At 40.4% G+C, this 18,063-nt stretch overlaps 1 protein-coding gene across 1 annotated transcript; it reads left to right on the top strand.

The window, feature by feature from the left end:
* Positions 1–1,042: 1,042 nt before the first annotated feature.
* AHSA1 (activator of HSP90 ATPase activity 1) lies at positions 1,043–12,219 on the top strand. The gene is made up of 9 exons (XM_039351617.1): positions 1,043–1,239; positions 6,353–6,543; positions 6,756–6,838; positions 7,618–7,735; positions 8,096–8,184; positions 8,632–8,760; positions 9,170–9,271; positions 11,412–11,463; positions 11,807–12,219. Exons 1-9 carry the CDS (start codon positions 1,160–1,162, stop codon positions 11,977–11,979), a joined length of 1,017 nt encoding a protein of 338 aa, XP_039207551.1. The 5' UTR covers positions 1,043–1,159; the 3' UTR covers positions 11,980–12,219.
* The last annotated feature ends 5,844 nt before the right edge of the window (positions 12,220–18,063 follow it).

Below are 18,063 nucleotides of genomic sequence, written 5' to 3'. Positions count from 1 at the left end.
TTTTGTGTAAAAATGTAAATTGAATGAATGTATGTATGTGCATTACTTTAATTCGCTGGAGTCAAAACCCATACATGAAATAGAGCCACAAAAATAATATATGTAACAGAACTTCGAAAAACGTATACTTTAGGATGGTCCCACCGGAGGTATCACATGTACGAGAGCCTTACATGCTAAAACGGAGGACTTGGCTACAATGCGTGTCGCCTTTAAATTCCTGTTAGCCAAAGAATAATGCATGTGAAAGTCGTCTAGTTGGCCATGCATTTTTGCTGTTTGGGCTGCAAGAGCCTTGGAACAGAACTGGCATCAGAAAAGCATTTTCTTTTCCTTAATATCTCATTCACAGGCTGCCTTTCAAGAGGCTTCATGCGCTATCCTGCATCCCTCTTTTGGTCGCGGTGGCTGCTATGTGGGCACTCGCCAGAATTTCAGCTTAACTTTTTTTCCACCCCCGAAGATCCGCTCAGGTCGACCAGGCGCTGCCACCCGACTCAGCTGAGCAGCCCGAAAAAACTGGGAGTAGTCTAGTCCAGGGGTCCCCAACTCCTGATCTGTGGACCGGCATCGGGCCGCGGCATACCAGAAACCGGGCTACACCAACAAGCGAAGCCCATCCACGGGATGCAGACAGCACACGAAACCACGCCCCCTCCATCCATGGAAAACCCTTTCTCCGCGGAACCGGTTCCTGGTTCCAAAAGGTTGGGGGGGGGGCTAGTCTAGCCTCGTCTAGCCTAGCTCCCACGCGATCTGTCACTTCAATGGAGCGGAGTTTGCACCATAGAGAAGCCCCAACCAAAGGGCACTCGGGGACCAAACACCAAGAGCAGCGCGCATATTTCCCCGCCCGTAACCTCCTACTGCCACTTTCCCCTCGCGGCTACAGCGCCGGGCTCCAATCCGGGGAGGCGGCCACTCTCTCCCCCATACCCCCTCCGTTTCCATGGCACTTCTGTGGAGGGGAGGGGTGAGGAGAGAGGAGAGGAGAGGAGAGGAGAGGAGGAGGAGGGACGGAAGGAAGCTGGGCCGGTGACGGAAGTCGGGAGGCGGCGCGGTACCGGCGCTTCTAGTAGCTTCCAGAGGCTAGGAGGCAGCGCTCGGCTTCGACAGGAGCGGACGCGGCGGTGGCGGGAGCTGGTTCTTCGGGGCGCTGATGGCCAAGTGGGGAGAAGGGGATCCGCGCTGGATCGTGGAGCAGCGCGCCGATGCAACGAACGTCAATAACTGGCACTGGTGGGTGAGAGGAAGAAGGGCGCTGCGGGGCAGCCAGAAAGGGGCGACTGCTTTCAGCCTTTGGCGCTGCTGCAGCCGCCGCCGCCACCAGGGCCAGGCGCTCCCGGTTCCCGCCGCCCTTCTTGCTCGCCCGGCCACTTTCCCCGGGCTTCCCAGGCATCCCTCTTTGTGCCCGGCGTTATCTCCGCAGGGACCTTGGTCGGGGTCCACGGGGACTTCTTCCCAAGGACGAGCGGAATTGGCATGGATTGACGGTTACCCAGAAAAGCGAGAAATCCGGGCGGGGGGTGGGGAGAGGGCAGGGGAACAGAGAAAAGCACCCGGCCGGAGTACTGCACTGAATGACGGTATTTCTCTTCTCCGAAACAGAAATAGTCTAATTTCTCAGAAACGTGCTAAGTTCTTTTAATAGCATTTACCTGCACAAGCCGGTAGTTTTTTTCCTGACAAAGAAATAAATGCTGTTTTCCGATATATCAAGCTGCTTTTAAACATAGGAGAGCCGGGGAGTAGCTGCATGCATATACAATGTCTTGTGTTGGCCACTGTATTGGGCATACAAATTCAGGTGTACACTAGGTCCATTTTTCCTGTCTTCAAGGCCCATCTACAACATCATATCAGCAATGGTGAAGATAAGTTGTGGCAGAATTTTTAATAATGTTGGATTCTGAAAATGTATGCAATCCAGCCTTGACTGGATTTTATTTTCATGTCATATGGTATTTTATTATGCCTGACCTTTTAAAATCATTTTAGGCTATTACAGGTAGTCTCTTAGATGTGCTAGGTCATAAATTCACTGACTTCTATCAAATTGGCAGGTTTTCATGGCTGTGATTATGGCTAAAGAAAAGGGCAAGCATCTGTCAAAGGCAGGAAGACTAAAACAAGATAGCAAAATATTTTCCTTATCTTCCAGAGATTTCCTTTCCTTGACCTAGAACAGTAGTTCTCAACCTTTTTAATGCCGTGACCCCCAACCGGTCGTAAGTCGAGGACTACTCAACCGGTCGTAAGTCGAGGACTACTCAACTGGTGCAGCACCGTTTGCAGAATGGGACTTTTGGCGGGCTCAGAGCAGAGACAGCCTGAACAATTCCTATTGGCTTTTGGAAGCCAATAGAATTAGACTCTATTCAAGAGAGTCTATTCTATTGGCTTTCAAAAGCCAATAGAATAAAAGGGAGTAGCACAGCTAAGGAAAAGGGGGAAAAAATGGCGGACTGCGTTGTTTGGCGACCTCCATGAAATGGTTGTTCGACCCCAAATGGGGTCCCGACCCACAGGTTGAGAACCACTGATTTAACAAGTGTGGCAAGAAGGTTTAGAAAATGGGGCAAAATTGACTTAACAAATGTCTCGCTTAGCAACAAAAATTTTGAGCTCAATTGAGTTTGTAAGTCAAGGACAACTTGTATTTTGCTCACTTACTAGCCACAAAGAATTTTGAGCTCAATTGAGTTTGTAAGTCAAGGACAACTTGTATTTTGCTCACTTACTAGCCACAAAGGTATTATATGGATGGACAGAAACTATGCTCTCTCTAGTATAAGAGTTTCATGTTATCTAGGTAAGCAGTTTGAGAACAAGGAAAACATATTTAACATAGTAATATAAAATTAATTACAAAATGTAGAAAATGAAGAATTTTGCTTAGGCAGAAGTGGAAGACCAGTTCATTAGGGGACAGGCATTTTGTGTCTTTCTACCTTAGGACCTTTATGGATTTTTCTGTAAGAAAAGAATCTCCTTCCTAGATTATATTTATCTAGTACAATATTCTGTGACCAGAAATTGCTGGGTTATACAAATCAAATTAATTTTATTGCAGATTAATCCATTGTTGATTGGACAATCTCCATAACTACGCAGAACCTCTTTGTACAATTATAGTCTATGTGCCAGGTTCCAGTAACAAAGAGAACAACTGTTATCATCAGATGTGTAAGTTTATCAAGGGCCACTTTTGGAGACAGAATATTGAATTATACAAATCTTGGATTAATTTTGATCTGGTTTAGGAAGGACATTCTTTTATTGCCAAAAATAAAACGCTTGAAAATTCTATAGATATAGAATAGTTATCCATAGTCAGTTGGTCTTGCACAGTGATTTTCATGTCAGAAGTTCAGATTTTGATCTTTTATAACAAGAGATAGAAGCACCAATCAAAGCCTGACTGGTCTTGGAAAAAGCTAGGCCATGTATACACTTGAAAGATAGACGATAAGGAAATCTCATATGTATAGACTAAACCAGGGGTAGGCAACCCAAAACACTTAAAGAGCCACTTGGACCCGTTTCCCACCAAAAACAAAACACTGGGAGCCGCAAAACCATTTTGACATCTAAAATGAAGATAACACTGCATATATCCTTTTTTACCTTTATTATAGGTGTGTGTGTGTTTGTGTGTGTGTGTGTGTGTGTGTGTGTGTGTATGTATATGTATGTATGTATATACACACACACACACACACACACACACACACAGGTAAAAAAAAAGGATATATGCAGTGTTATCTTCATTTTAGATGTCAAAAGGGTCTCTCTCTCTCTCTGTCTCTCTCCCTCCCTCCCTCTCTATCTGCCCTTGGTCTGCCTGCTACTCCTCTTCCCCCGCTCTCTTTCTTTCTCTCTCTCTCTCTTTCCTCTCTCTCTCTCTCTCTCCCTCTCTCTCTCCCTCTCTCTCTTTCTCTCTCTCTCTTTCTCCCCCCCCCTCCTATCTGCTGCTCACCTGACAAGCTTCAAGCTGTTGTCCAACAAGATAAGGGGTAGACAACCTCATCTCTTTTATGACTCATGGACTTCAACTCCCAGAATTCCTGAGTCAGTCTAGCTGGGCTAGCTAGCTCTCTCCTGCCCTTCCTGCTTCCTGCAGAGACGCAGCAAAGGGAGGAGCTCCGCCCAGTAAGCTTTTCAGCTCCTCGGAAAACACTGTGAGTCCACTCTCTTTTACACACACACACACACAAACACACACACACACACACAGAGAGAGAGAGAGAAGCAGGGAAGCACAATTCCTCTCTCTGTCTCTGTCTCTCTCTGCAAAGGCAGACGAGGCTGGGAGCCGCAGGGGAAGGCTCAAAGAACTGCATGCGGCTCCGGAGCCGCAGGTTGCCGACCTGTGGACTAAACCCTAGAAAAAGTCATTGGCAAACTCCTCATTATTGCCAAGGAAACAACATTGGAGGTGCTCATGAGTCACTAGGAGTTAAGCTCAACCAAAGTGAGACTTTATGTTTACCTGCTCACATCATTGTAATCAAAATAACGACTATGCAAATTTGGCTCATTTTGCTCTTCTTACTAGTGGGAAAGACTAAATCATGAAAAGTTTACTTATAGTAATATGCGAACCAAGAGTTCTGGCTTTTTCCCATCTTAGCAAGCAAGAGGCAAAAGCTGTCAAATTTCTTGGCTTTCAGTTAGTTACTCCTTGTTTGGAGAAGATGGAATAGGATTCCTGGTTCACAACATGCAATAAGCAAACTTCAGAAGGAGTTTCTGCTGTTTATTTAATGGCCTTGCTAATAGAAGAGCCACATCTGAACATTATGTAGCATGAGACAGAATTTTTGGAATGCCCTTATTGTGACTTGCAGCACTTACAACATATAGTGAAAAATGAATTTTGAATAAGTTGGCAGATTCAGATAATCACCTGACTATTGGGGAAAAAACAAAATGTGCAATATTTTTAAGGGTTGATATGCATTAGATTACTTGGATAAAATGCTTTTTGCAATGTAAAGAGACTATTATGTTACACTATTTAGGGAGAGCAATACAAAGTATTGTATTACAAAACCACGTAGATTCCATGCAATCATGGTTATAGGTGCTGATTGCTTTTTGCCCCTGGGATCTTCAGTCCTTTTGGCTTAGCACATTAAATGCAGACTATAGCCCAGTGATGGCGAACCTTTTAGAGCAGTGGTTCCCAACCTTTTTAATGCCGCGACACCCAACCGGTCGTAAGCCGAGGACTACTCAACCAGTCGTAAGTCAAGGACTACTCAACTGGTGCAGCACCATTTGCAGAATGGGACTTTTGGCGGGCTCAGCAGGGCAGAGACAGCCTGGACAATTCCTATTGGCTTTTGAAAGCCCATAGAATTAGACTCTATTCAAGAGAGTCTATTCTATTGGCTTTCAAAAGCCAATAGAATAAAAGGGAGTAGCACAGCTAAGGAAAGGGGGGAAAATGGCGGACTGCGTTGTTTGGCGACCCCCGTGAAATGGTCGTTCGACCCCAAATGGGGTCCCGACCCACAGGTTGAGAACCACTGTTTTAGAGACTGAGTGCCCAAAAACTGGCCCTGCCTCTGCTCCACCCCTTGCCCCGGTCCGCTTCCACCCCACCTGCCCACCGGGCCATTTACCGCCTCCAGAGCCCGGTGCAGATTGCCCAGCAGCGCCATGGCAGCCACGCCGTCTGCCCACACCCCGCCGCATCAACTGTGCACGATGGGGCGCGAGTGCAGAGTCTTGTCTACTCTGTCTGGCTGCACTGCTCTGCATGGGCCACGCTCGGGGGCGACTCTCCAGGGGGGCTGCTGGAGAGGAGGGGGTCACGGGGGAGGCAAGGCTGGGGCAACAGCATATGTGCCCACAGAGAGGGCTCCGAGTGCCGCCTCTGGCACCCGTGCCATAGGTTCGCCACCACTGCTATAGCCCCTCTTTGGATAACTAGAAACATGAGCACTACTAGTATATCATGAGAGAATGATGGTTATTTCTTAGACTGTGGGATATCTTAAAAGAGAAAAGAGTGAACAACTATATTAAATTTATAGCGCAAGAAATATTAAGGGGTCCTGTTTCTTTTTGACTTGCTAATTCACTCTCAAGGAAAACGAGTGTAGAACCATTGAGATTGTCAGCTGTTTTTTCCATTTTTTTCTTGCACTAATATTAAGTTGAGGAAGAAAGATAATAAAAGTGAACCAGTAAAAAAATTTGCAGAGGTGAACAAATTACAAACCCTCGATACAATTCAGTGCAAAATATACAACACTGCATGTTTAAGTAAATCCTACTTGAAACATAAGCATAAATGCAAAGTGTGTGCTATTGCACTTTTTCCTTTTTTTCCCCTTCTTAGGACTGAAAGAGATGCATCTAACTGGTCATCAGAGAAGCTGAAAACACTTTTTCTGGCCGTTAGAGTAGAGAATGCAGAGGGGACTTGTGAAGTGACAGAAGTGAATAAATTAGATGGGGAAGCCTCTATCAACAACCGTAAAGGAAAATTGATTTTCTTCTATGAATGGAACATTCATTTGGCTTGGAAAGGTGAGTTGCTATTTTATTTTTTTTACAAGAAGACAAGATATTAACATGAAATTAGGATCGCTGTAGTGTTTTCAAAGAAATACAAAGGACTGAAGAATTTATATTTCCATTTCTAGAATGCCAAAACTTGTTAAACTTTGTTGGGAAAGTGAAATTGAACCAAGGTTTTAATTTGAAATTTAAAATTAATTTAAAATATTGCTGTATTGCAGGTACTTCAAAAACAGGTGTGCAATATAAAGGTCATGTGGAGATTCCCAATCTTTCAGATGAAAATGATATCGATGACATTGAGGTAAATTTTATAGTTCTCAAAGTTATTTCATTGGAAAGGAATTGCAGATCTCATTACTGTTGTTTTTGGAGAATTTTGATTCCCCTTCATTTCTCTGCTTGATTTTTTTTTTTTTAGCAGGTGGAGTATCATAAATTGCGACATAAAGAGGTGTGCTCAAAATAGGAAATATATTTTGTTCTGTGCTCAGAACAAACCATTGCATTCTGGGAGTTTTGCCAGACTGTGTTGGATTGGCCCATAGTTTGACAGAAACAGAACTTGGAATGTTTAGCTTGTAGGTTTCAGCTAAAAGAACATCTGGAGGGATGTTGTACAGGGCAGGGCAGGCAAAGCTAATATGGATCACTTTCTTTATCTCCTCAGCAAGTCCCAGAATGATTTATCCTCCCCCCCCCCTCAAACTTTCCTTTGCTTTTCTTTCTTTCCCTTAGCTACCACTATCGATATACTTGGCTTTTTTCTGTTCTTAATTCCTGCTGTCCCTTACCCAGAGATCTGAAGTGTACTGGAACAAAAACACTTCATACTCTTTGCAGAAGAAAACTTCCAAAACGCAGAGTTTCTGTTTGGTCTCAGACCTCCTAAATGAGCAGTCATATGCACAGGCTGGCTCATGTATGGAATATTTTACACATCCCTATTGCTTCTAATATAAAAAGGCATAAAATATTTTGATATTTTCTGAAGAAATGATTTTACGAAGCAATATATAATATATATGGTAAAAGCAGACATGTTCTATTGAGATAATATATCATTTTTCCTGCTACTCTTAGATCAGTGTTAGTCTTGCAAAAGATGAACCAGATACAAACCTGCTATACTTGATGAAGCAAGAAGGTGCAAAGCAGATCAGCAACGCTATGGAAACTTACATCAGCACTCTTAAAACAGGTACAGACGGAACCCAGAAGGGACAAAGGGGCTTTCTTCTGAACTGTTAGCTTTTAAAAGGAAAAGAAGAATGGATTTAGGAACAAAGTGGTTCTTATATTAAATCATAAAGAGAATTCATGGTTATGTTCATAGTTGGAGCATTCCTTATAGCCTACAGAAGCTGAAAAAATAAATAATTGAAGGTGTGACCTCTAGATATAGAAAGTTGCCTATCCCTGTTGGATATAGTGTAATAGTCCCAATAGCTTTACAGATATTCCTAAGTTGGCTTTCTGGAGATCAGGTTTGTTTTTGTGGTGTTTGTTTTTAAGGTCTTATATAGTAGTTTTCTGAACACCAGTTGTTAATATTTTTCAGAATTTACCCAAGGCATGATTCTGCCTACAGTAAATGGTGAACAGTCGGAGCCACAGAATCATCCTGTGCATAAAGCAGATAAGCACAAGGTAAGCTTTAGAGTACCCAGTTCGAAGTAATATGAGTTTAGAAAGTCTCGGCAAAATGGTTTTAAAGGATTCTTTTCTTAGTTCCTTTTCTTAAATGTCACTCAAAAGACAAGAGGATTTCTTTACATATTAAATAGCATAGTATAAAGTTGTCCTAAGCTTTAAATATTGCCTTCTGGAATATATGTACTGTATATTCTGTGACATGAATTATTCAAATTACTTAGCCAATGCAAAAGATGGGCTATTTTGTATATACTGTAGCTTGCTGTCAGGGATTGGTGGGTTTCAGCTAGAAGCAGGATTAGCTGCAAGTTCATATCTTTGCTGCCACCACAGTTGCAAGTAATGCAGCGATTAGCTTTATCTGAAGACCTTTTTGGGATGGCTATAGCTCAGAAGCAACTAAGAGGCATTTTAATTATTTAATGTGTGATACTGTTTTAGATTAATGAACAGGTTGCTGGCAACAGTTCTACATCAGTAGGAGTTAAGATTCCTACCTGCAAGATAAATTTGAAGGATATTTTCCTGACATCCCCAGAGGATCTTTACAGAGTATTCATTACCCAAGAGGTAAGTTAATACAGGACTTTCTATAGATGTTCTGTGCCATTTCTTGCCCCATATATAGGATTTTTAGTATGGTTTGCTATCAATCTCCTTCCCCTCCCCAGATATCCTGCTTACTGTTATAGTTGGAGAGCAGTGATCAACTTGTAATATAGCAGAGATGCCTCCGGAATATTCCAAGGAAAAGAGCCACTTTACTTCTTCTCAGCATTATATTCTCTCAAAATAAAAGGTCCTGATTTGTAGCACCCTTTCTCTGATTTGAAAATACCATGAGAAATAGGAAGAGCTACTATTGCCTTCATCCATGAAACTGCTCTAATCTTTAAAAGTATCAGTGAAAGTTAGTAGATGAGACCTGGAAACTAGAAAGTCTAATAATGGACTATTATGCTGGATTTTATTTTTTTAGATGGTGCAAGCTTTTACTCACTCACCTGCTGTTGTGGAGGCTGATAAAGGAGGAAAATTCCAATTGCTAAATGGCAGTGTCACTGGCGAGTTCCTTGAACTAGTAAGTTCATTAGTAATGATGAGTTGTTTGTATATTATTTGGAAGTTGGACAGTGTCTTTCCTTTGGAGAATGATCTCTTTGCCCACATGATCTCACCAAGTGTGTAAATTGCTAGTGCACATATGTCAAATAATTAGGTAAAGATAAAGATTTCCCTGTTCAGTTGTGCTAACACTAGAGCACAGTGGTCATCTCTGTTTCTTGACCAAGGGAGTCAGCGTTATCCTAAGACAATTTCTGTGGTCATGTGGCCAGCATGGAATGCTGTTACCTTCCCACCAAAGTAATACCTATTAATCTACTTGCATTTGCATGCTCACACTGTTGAATGGAACTTGAGTCTCGAACCCGGGTTATCGGTTCTCCAGTTGACAAGCTCAGCGCTTTTAACTGCTGAGACCGCACATCCTTTGTTAAATAATTAGTATATCATAATTGCAAATATTATATTTGACAATCTATAAAAAAAACTATGCAAGATAAGCTTGAAAGCAAGGTGGAGAAAGTGGGAAGGGGAAAACAACATTTTACAATCTTGTGAGAAATTTAATACATTCAGATTTGTGAGAGATGGGGAATTGAATTCCATTCACTTTGCTAAGAAAGATGAGGGGTAAATTCAGAGAAATATAAGGGAAGCAGGTAATTTTGAGAAGAGATTAACGGGACATATACTGTACAGAGTGGACTGAAAAATAAAAGTAGAAAGATGTGGCATGAAAGCTTCTGGTCATAGCAAAAGAGAAGAAAAAATCTTGTTAAAGCAAAAAATGGCAACAAGATATTTAAAAGATGAAACCATATATTCAGTGGTGGGATTCAGCCGGTTCGCATCACTTTGGCAGAACCGGTAGCTATTTTTTTTTTTTGCCCAGGCCCAGAATGGACTTCCGGAAGTGGCATCCACACAGAGAACTGGTTATTCACATATTTGAATCCCACCACTGAGTATATTCACAAACAGAATTCACTAATGCTAAGAGATAGTACTTGAACCCATTGAAAGGCACATTTAATCTTGGAATAGAAAGCAGAGAGATAAAGGTTTTTCTTAGAAAGAAAAGGGTAAAGGGATTTCAAGTTGAGGGGAAGAGGAGAGAAGTACATTTCTGGGCAGTGCTGGATTGCTTGATTTTTTTTTATTGTTGGTATATGGAATTATACAAGAAGATGCAGGATCCCAAGTGAATAGGAAGTATTTAGAAAGGGATATTATGCTGAGTTAAAAGAGAGAAGCCTGAGGAAAAAAGCCTCCATTGAGAGAGAAAGAAAAGGAATACAGGTGAAAATAAAATGGGGAAAGGGAAGGTGGCAGAAGCTAATAAGAGAATAGTTGAAAGAAACAGAGAAAGTGTTTTGCCAAGTGGCTTTCTTCTGGGCTTGAATGAAGAGTTGCAAAGAAGTCAATTGCCAATTCTGGCTTCTTCGAAAGGATTAACTGAAAATTTATGGCTTAGAGATATTCTGATGCAACTGTCCTTCTGCTTAGTTTTTTCAGGGTTTTCTCAGGATCCATCAATCTTGGCCCACCCTTAGAGTCATGTAGCTGTCGCTTGCTTTAATATTTTATTCCCAAATGCTACTATAGCTGAGGAGGGGATTCTCTGGAGCCACCCCACCTTTGGGGCTTTTTATTGGCCACCTAAACTTACCCACCTGCCTCCTGCTGTGAATTTTATTGTAAAAGTGAAAAGATGATTACTCCAATACTACTACTACTACTACTACTACTACTACTACTACTACTACTACTACTACTACTACTACTATGGAACATGCGCAAAAAGGGAAAAATATGTTTGTTTTTCCAGATCTAGTAAGGGAGAAGTCATTGTCAGGTAAATTCAGTGGGTTACAGCAAGATTTAGATATCTGTGCAAAGCAGTGCAAAGCAAGGGGTTTCAACTCGGGCAGCTTTATTTTGCTCAGCTAGCTGAGAGTGATGCTTTTCCTTTTCTAAGGGAAATGCTCTGTTTTAGCGCTGCATGCACCTAGCAATTAAACACTTCAGAGACACTTTATAGAAGGTGCAGATATTTGACTTTTACCTAAGTAACAGTGGCTTTCCAATGAAGTCTCTCCTCTTTGGGGTATCCACATGAATATTTCCTTGGTAGATAAGTTCTCTTTCTTTTTTAGGTTTCTGCAAAGCAGATTGCTATGAAATGGAGATTTAAGTCCTGGCCAGAGGGTAAGTTATTTGGCTGCAAATATCATAGCAAAAGATGTCTAAGTGGAGATAGTAGGATGCAGATAAAGCTATTCTGAATGCAAGAAAAAAAAAGTGCAAGCCTCATAGGGCTTGGCTTAGATAAATGCTCTGTTCCTTGGTTGAGAGATCAGCTGCAGTGGTAATCTCTCTCATCATAATGAAATATTGACTGCTGTAAAGCCTTAAGCATTTCACAGAATTTTTTAGGGATTTTTCTGGAGGTAGACTTCTACACCTGTATCACCAAGTGTGTGGTTAGTTTTCCTGTATTTCCTATGATGATGCTACATGACTGATTGTGACATTTATTTGGCTCTCTTAGGACACTTTGCAACCATCATATTGACCTTCATCGACAAGGGTGATGAAACAGAAGTTTGCCTAGAAGGAAAGGGCATCCCAGCCAGTGAAGAAGAGAGAACAAAAGAGGGATGGCAACGTTATTATTTTGAGGGCATTAAACAGACGTTCGGCTATGGAGCCCGATTGTTTTAATGCTGGCTACTGCGGAGTCTCTGCCCAAAGATTCTGCCATGGGAACTGATTCACTTCTTGTCTGTTCTTTCTTATCCTCTGTTTCACTATTGTGACAAGCAGGATGGCCCCAAAGGCCACTGAGCAGCACTAATTCCGACCCCTGCCTGTGCAGGTCTCCTATTTCATGGGTTTCAAAGGTGGATTCTCATAAATGTACATATACCTTGTATTGCTAAATAAACATAACTTAAAGAAGTACCAGCTTTCTTATCTGAGCAAATAAATCAAAAGAGCTTTGAAGCAAAGGGCAGAAGAGTTCTGACTCTTCATGAATGGAGAAGATCTTAATTCAAAAAATATCAGAAAATTGGGGTTTAACTAATGGGAACAGAAGCATTATATTTAAGATGCATCATTATGTAAGGGCATATTTTTCTTTTTACTTTTCAAAAATTACTGCCCTGCTACAGCAGAGCAGTTTTAATGGCAAGCGTTTTCTAAACTCTGTTGCTGAAATTTAATGGCTAACGATTGATGTGCTCTCATGGTCACATTATCTTTCAATCAGCTTATTGTCTGGGAGTGGACCTTTGTAACAGAAAACAGCACTTCCCAGAAAAATTCCATGTAGGACTTACAAAAATCAGTACTGTACAATGAAAGTGTACAATGTGCATAATAGCATTTCAAGTGCATTGAAATCCAGAACAAAGACTATACATCAGAAGAGAGCACATCTGCCTAAAATCAGCATTCAGTTGTAAAGTTTAGTACCTTAAATCTTTAGCTTTGAGAGTACAATTAAAGAGATTTTCAGAGGCAAATTTCACTTTTTTTGTTCAGAATATATTTCAACATTACAATGAGACCAATAAATTATAATACATTAATTATACTGATAGATCTGAGGTTCCTTCAGGAAAGTTTAGTTCTTGTATGTGGGGCTAGGTAGTAGTTGTACATATAGAATTTGTTTTTCAAAGTTGATTGCTTCCTTTGTTATATTTTTTGTGTGAAAAATTAGAAAGGAAAAGATAAAACAGTAGCATATTGCTTTCTATGCAAGCAAAAGTCTGGGATAACTTATCTTTTTATTTGGTCTTGAATTCTTTCTGTGATAGTCAAATCCCAAGAAAATGCAAACTTAGCCTTTCTTTTAATCTGTTTACTTGTGAAGCATGTTTGATCCTAAATTTAAGAAGAAATTTATACATGATTTTTAGGATCTAATATAGCCAAACACTGATAAGGAAAGTGTGCGTCATTTAGAAGTAAGCTGTTGCTTTTGAATTTTCATGCAACATGTCTTGTTACTCCAATGTGCCTCATTATTTCTCTATTAATCTTTCTGTTTTGATTGTAAAAATAGTTGTTTGGTTTTTATAAAGTGTTAGTCCTGATAGAAGACAGCAGTTGGCCTCAAACAGTTTAAGTTTTCAGATGCCCACATGATGGCAGCAAAGCCTAATATACAGAGCTTGAATTTATAATAATGTGTATTTATTGCTGCCAGCTTCTTGAAACAGCTGCAGTGGGTCTAGTTTTGCTTACGTTCTTACATTTTGGAAAAACAAATCAGTGGCCTAAAAAGGAGAGCGCAGGGTTTTGGAAGTTCAAAATCACCATTTGGAAAATCAGTTTGCAGCCCTTAGGTAGACACCTCATCTGCACTTCTGCTGCCAGTTGACAACACTTGCCAGATGTAAATCCAGTGCATATGAATAATATGACAGATGGCTTTGTGAGATATACATAATTATTGCAGTAGATTCCTATAAAGACTTGTAGACTCTACTGAGACTGCAATATCTAAACCCCGTATGTTAACAGAGAAAATATTTTTTTTCCAGAGTGTATTGAGACATACTGCTCTAATTTTTGTTCCATGCTTTGGAATGGGGAATTTTGCACCTCAAAGTAATGTATATGCCCCAAGGTTAGTAGTTGCTGAGAAATTTTTTTTGTTGGAAAAAAAAGAATTTAACTTTATAATAGATACACCCAGAACAAGAATGAATTATCTGGAATTGGGGATAATTTGTGAGGGATATTATGTAAAATCAAGGAGAAATATGCTATCTCTAATACTTGCTTAAAATAAGACTTGTTTGTAAATGTACATACACTTAAAGTATTAATACAAGATGACGAGAGGTTCGCCAATCAATTTCACCCTTGTCACCTCCTAAAATAATGAAAGAATTTATGCAAACCTCAGTTAAACAACTTACCGCATTGCAGTTAGGTTTGGGTAAGAAGTAGCCCATCAATTAAGATAGACAAAATTTTCATTTTGGTTTCCATTTTATTGTACAATTGGTCATGTTCAGTTTTCCTCTTCCCATCCAGCAAAATCTTTTTCATTTTGTATTGTTAGATATTTACAATAATACAAAAAATATTGATTTTTACTAGTGCATATATTTCTACAATCTGCCCGGCCCCAGTGTCACTGGTGTTAGAAACGTGATTAAAACACTAACAAAATTGGATTGGTAAGAAAAGAAAATAGAAAAAGCAGTTTGCAAAGTGCGGTGGATCTCTAAAAGACACTTCCAACACGAAGTTCTAAATTAGAGACCACACCCAATTGTTCAAAATCAAAGCATTATATACACCCCTATCGCGACGCTCCCACTCCCCTCCCCTCTGGTCCCACTTCAAGATTCACAGTCTTTATGGAAGCGCCTAATCTAACCAGAATACATCACCCCCCCCCCCTTTCATTACATCCATTTCAAAAACTTCTCTTGGGCATCCTTTTGTTAAAATAACATCAGCCTGTTTCTAACTCACATTGTAGCGGATACAAAGCCATAAACAATAGTTTAAAAGGATATACAGATCAAAAGGCAAAGTAAATAGAGGAAGCAATAAACATTCCCCCCCCCCTTCCCCTACTGGAGACATAGGATGGGAATGGGTTTGAAGAATCATTTTATTTTTAAACATGTATTCCTAACACTGGGATTGGTGGATTATTTTGACAGAATGGAAGGCATGATAGGTGGGTTTAGTCATCTCTAAACTCAGGGCTTCTCCTTGCCTTAATTTTGTGAGTTCGCTGTATGCTTGCCCAAGCATAATAGTGCAGGCAATACTCAGTCTAAGCTTTGCTTCCTGCATTGCTTGATTAGGTTTAAAAATGTTTTGCAACCGCTAAGGAGTTGCTGCTCAGAGTTTGAGAAGCCTGTGAAAAGTTTTTCTCCATAGAGGTTTTGCTGAATTTGGGGATGAAAGTAAGGTGACCAACTTCTTTACAATGAAAAGGAGGACACAAATAAATTGAAGAAAAAAATATCGTAAATAAAAAAAAACATTTTATTCATTGCAACAATAATACAGACAACTTGCATGTGCAAAGTTTGCCAGCCAGGTGTTTTGGTGCACTCAGCAGCAATTCCTATTGGCTTTCGAAAGCCAATAGTGGGAGTAGCACAGCTCATGCAAAAGTTGAAAAAAAAACCATCAAAAAAAGATGCCTGAACGCTGTTCTGAGCATTCTATGAGCGGGAAAAAAAAGCCCTGCAGATTAGTCTTCAAATACCGAAAAGGAGGACATGAAGGAGGACACTTTTTGAGGGAGGACAGAACTTACAAAAGGAGGACTGTCCTCCCTAAAGGAGGACGGTTGGTCACCTTAATAAAAGTCTATCTTGGAAAAATATAGAAAAGCTAACCGCCTGTAAGCACTTGATAAATAAAGTGCTCTAGAAACCCATTATGTCACTTGAGAATATTTTAAGCTACTTTATTTCTGTATAGCCAATGAGGCACCCTGTGGGGTCATAAAGCAAATGCTGTGGTCTGCTCTATCTGTAGATATAGTATGCAAAAACTACAAAGCAAGCCTTTTCTCCAGGCAGCCTTCCCAGTAAATGGAGAAGGGGTGATGATTCATCCTCTGAAAAAGGTGGGTTAGCATATATTGCCCTGACAATTCAACTAATTATCCCTGTTATCTGGCCAATTTGGAGCTTCCAGAAGGAATATAGCTGTCAAGTTAGATATTAGGTTCTTGAAAAGGCCAGAAAGCTGTTGGGTTTCCTTTACTCAAATTTCTGAGGTAAAGGCACTCATTGAGATGGGGCAATCTGAAGTCTGTCTTAGGAAACAGATTCCAAACTCAGGAAATAAATTCTGTTCTGAATGCAACAGTGCTGTCTTCCATTCTGATTTTCTAAAGATGAATGAGCAGGAGGGCTCATTCAATCCACAATGATGTTTAGAGGCAGCTGCCATTGAACCAATTTGCCAACAAAATCAGAGCAGATGAATGAACAAGAAAAGTTTTCCTTAACTCGCAATGAAATTACTGCAGCTCTAATGTGCACCCCCAAAACAACCATAGTCTTTATGCAAGGCTATAATTATGGTTTGTTCCCCGCGTGCAGTGTGTAAACTCTGTCATTGCCTTTTCTGTAGTGACTACAATTTCTTACTATCAATTTGTCCTTTTAACTTTGTTTATTCACAATCTCTCTGATCTCCAACTTTACTTGTGTACATGGTAGAACTATATCAAATTCTTAAGGCAGAAATACAGATGGCAATACTGCATTTCTTTACATTGATACCACAAATATGGTTTTGGTGTTCAGTTGACTATTAATTTCTTTTGTATTTATTTTTTGTACCAATGACACAAGAAGGGCAAGACTGCTGTGGAACTAGAACAGTAGGGGATGAGGGACAGCTATAAGATTTGGAGCTTTTAACTATCATCTAGAAAGAAACTAACAGCCTGGAAAAAGTCCCATTACAGCCTTTCTGCAAAGACTTTCATCTACATAATATACTGTAAATCAACTGAAAGCCATTACCCCATACTCTCTTGAGAAACGCCTGGTTTATAGACAAGGTTTGGGTTTCTTTTTAGGTCTGTCATCAAACTTTTCAATAGCACCTTGTTGTTTAAATACACACCCTCTCCTAAGCAGCTGGATCTTGCTTTGTAGTCTTACAGAGAACTTTGAAATCTGATGCCGGCTACATTTAGATGCTGGCTCACATTCTTCCCTTGGTCCCAATCGGGAGTGCTTTGCATTCTTAGCTAAAGGCGCCTTGTGGGGCTGACCGACCCTCATTGACAGATTGAGCTTGGCTCAGCTTCAAATGCTTGTCCCTGTGCACGGCTGCAGTCCAGCCGTGAGAGTAACCTGTTTAAAGACAAACTGGTGAGGAGTGTGGCTTTTACACAAGCCTGTAGCAAAAGGCCAGCTGGATTTCTGTACCCAAACAAATAAAAGACTCCTAATACAAACTGTTTTCAGCTAGTAAATACCACTGGCAGTACTTCATACATATACAGAGGTGCCTGTATTTCTTTTATTGGCTTCTTGGGGTATCATAACGATAAAACGTGCAAAGAAGAGGGACTATATGTATCCATCTTTGATGATGGATATTATAAAGATAGAATTCAGAGGCTCGCCGTTGTCCAACACAACTGTAGGACAATATAACGATAGGGAATACTAGTTGATAATAATAGTATCGTGAACTCTATAAGTGATAGGTGGGGTGGGCAACCTTAGACTATATGTCTCATTCTTGGGCATCCTGAAGCCCACCAATAACCTTTAAAATGAATGAAAATTTCACCCTTGTCACAGTTCCAACAGTCTTTAATCTCCTCCCTTACCAAAGTATTTAAAAAGTGCCATTTCTGGTTGTCCATAATTATGCCAGAGAATCAATTTCCAGTCTAAAACTGATTAATTTTCTTCATTTTCAAATGCAGAATAATGAGGCAGAAGCATACAGAGTTTAGCAATAGAATTTATTTGTAACAGAAGAATCTGAAATCTTGCTTCCCTTTTGGCATTTTATACATACATCCTCTGAGAGCAAAGTCCCATTCAGGATCCTGAATATCTCCATTCCTTAAGATAGTTAAGTATTACAAACAATAAATATACTACAAGAGAAAATCTGGGAACAGACTGACCCATAATTTAAGTCTACTGAACTGGGGTAGAGTTAGAATAAGATGCCCTTCTGTGGTTTTTGGATTATGACTCCCATCAACTGAGATGGAGGTTTTAATCCAGTAAACAGAGATTGTGGATGGTTGTAATTCAGAAGGATCTTGAGGACTAC

This window comes from Crotalus tigris, unplaced genomic scaffold (assembly GCF_016545835.1).
Source record: "Crotalus tigris isolate CLP2741 ecotype Arizona unplaced genomic scaffold, ASM1654583v1 scf7180000018371.15429387391:27106975, whole genome shotgun sequence".
In the NCBI taxonomy this organism is placed as follows: domain Eukaryota; kingdom Metazoa; phylum Chordata; class Lepidosauria; order Squamata; family Viperidae; genus Crotalus; species Crotalus tigris.
Note: the sequence above shows the minus strand (reverse complement) of the source record. Positions and strands in the feature narration are given on the sequence as shown.

Excerpts from the sequence above, each read along its gene's own strand:
- AHSA1 (XM_039351617.1), top strand. The coding sequence starts at position 1,160 with ATGGCCAAGTGGGGAGAAGGGGATCCGCGCTGGATCGTGGAGCAGCGC. Across the intron at positions 1,240-6,352 it reads AACGTCAATAACTGGCACTG|GACTGAAAGAGATGCATCTA; the intron begins GTGGGTGAGAGG and ends TCCCCTTCTTAG. Across the intron at positions 9,272-11,411 it reads CTGGCGAGTTCCTTGAACTA|GTTTCTGCAAAGCAGATTGC; the intron begins GTAAGTTCATTA and ends TTTCTTTTTTAG.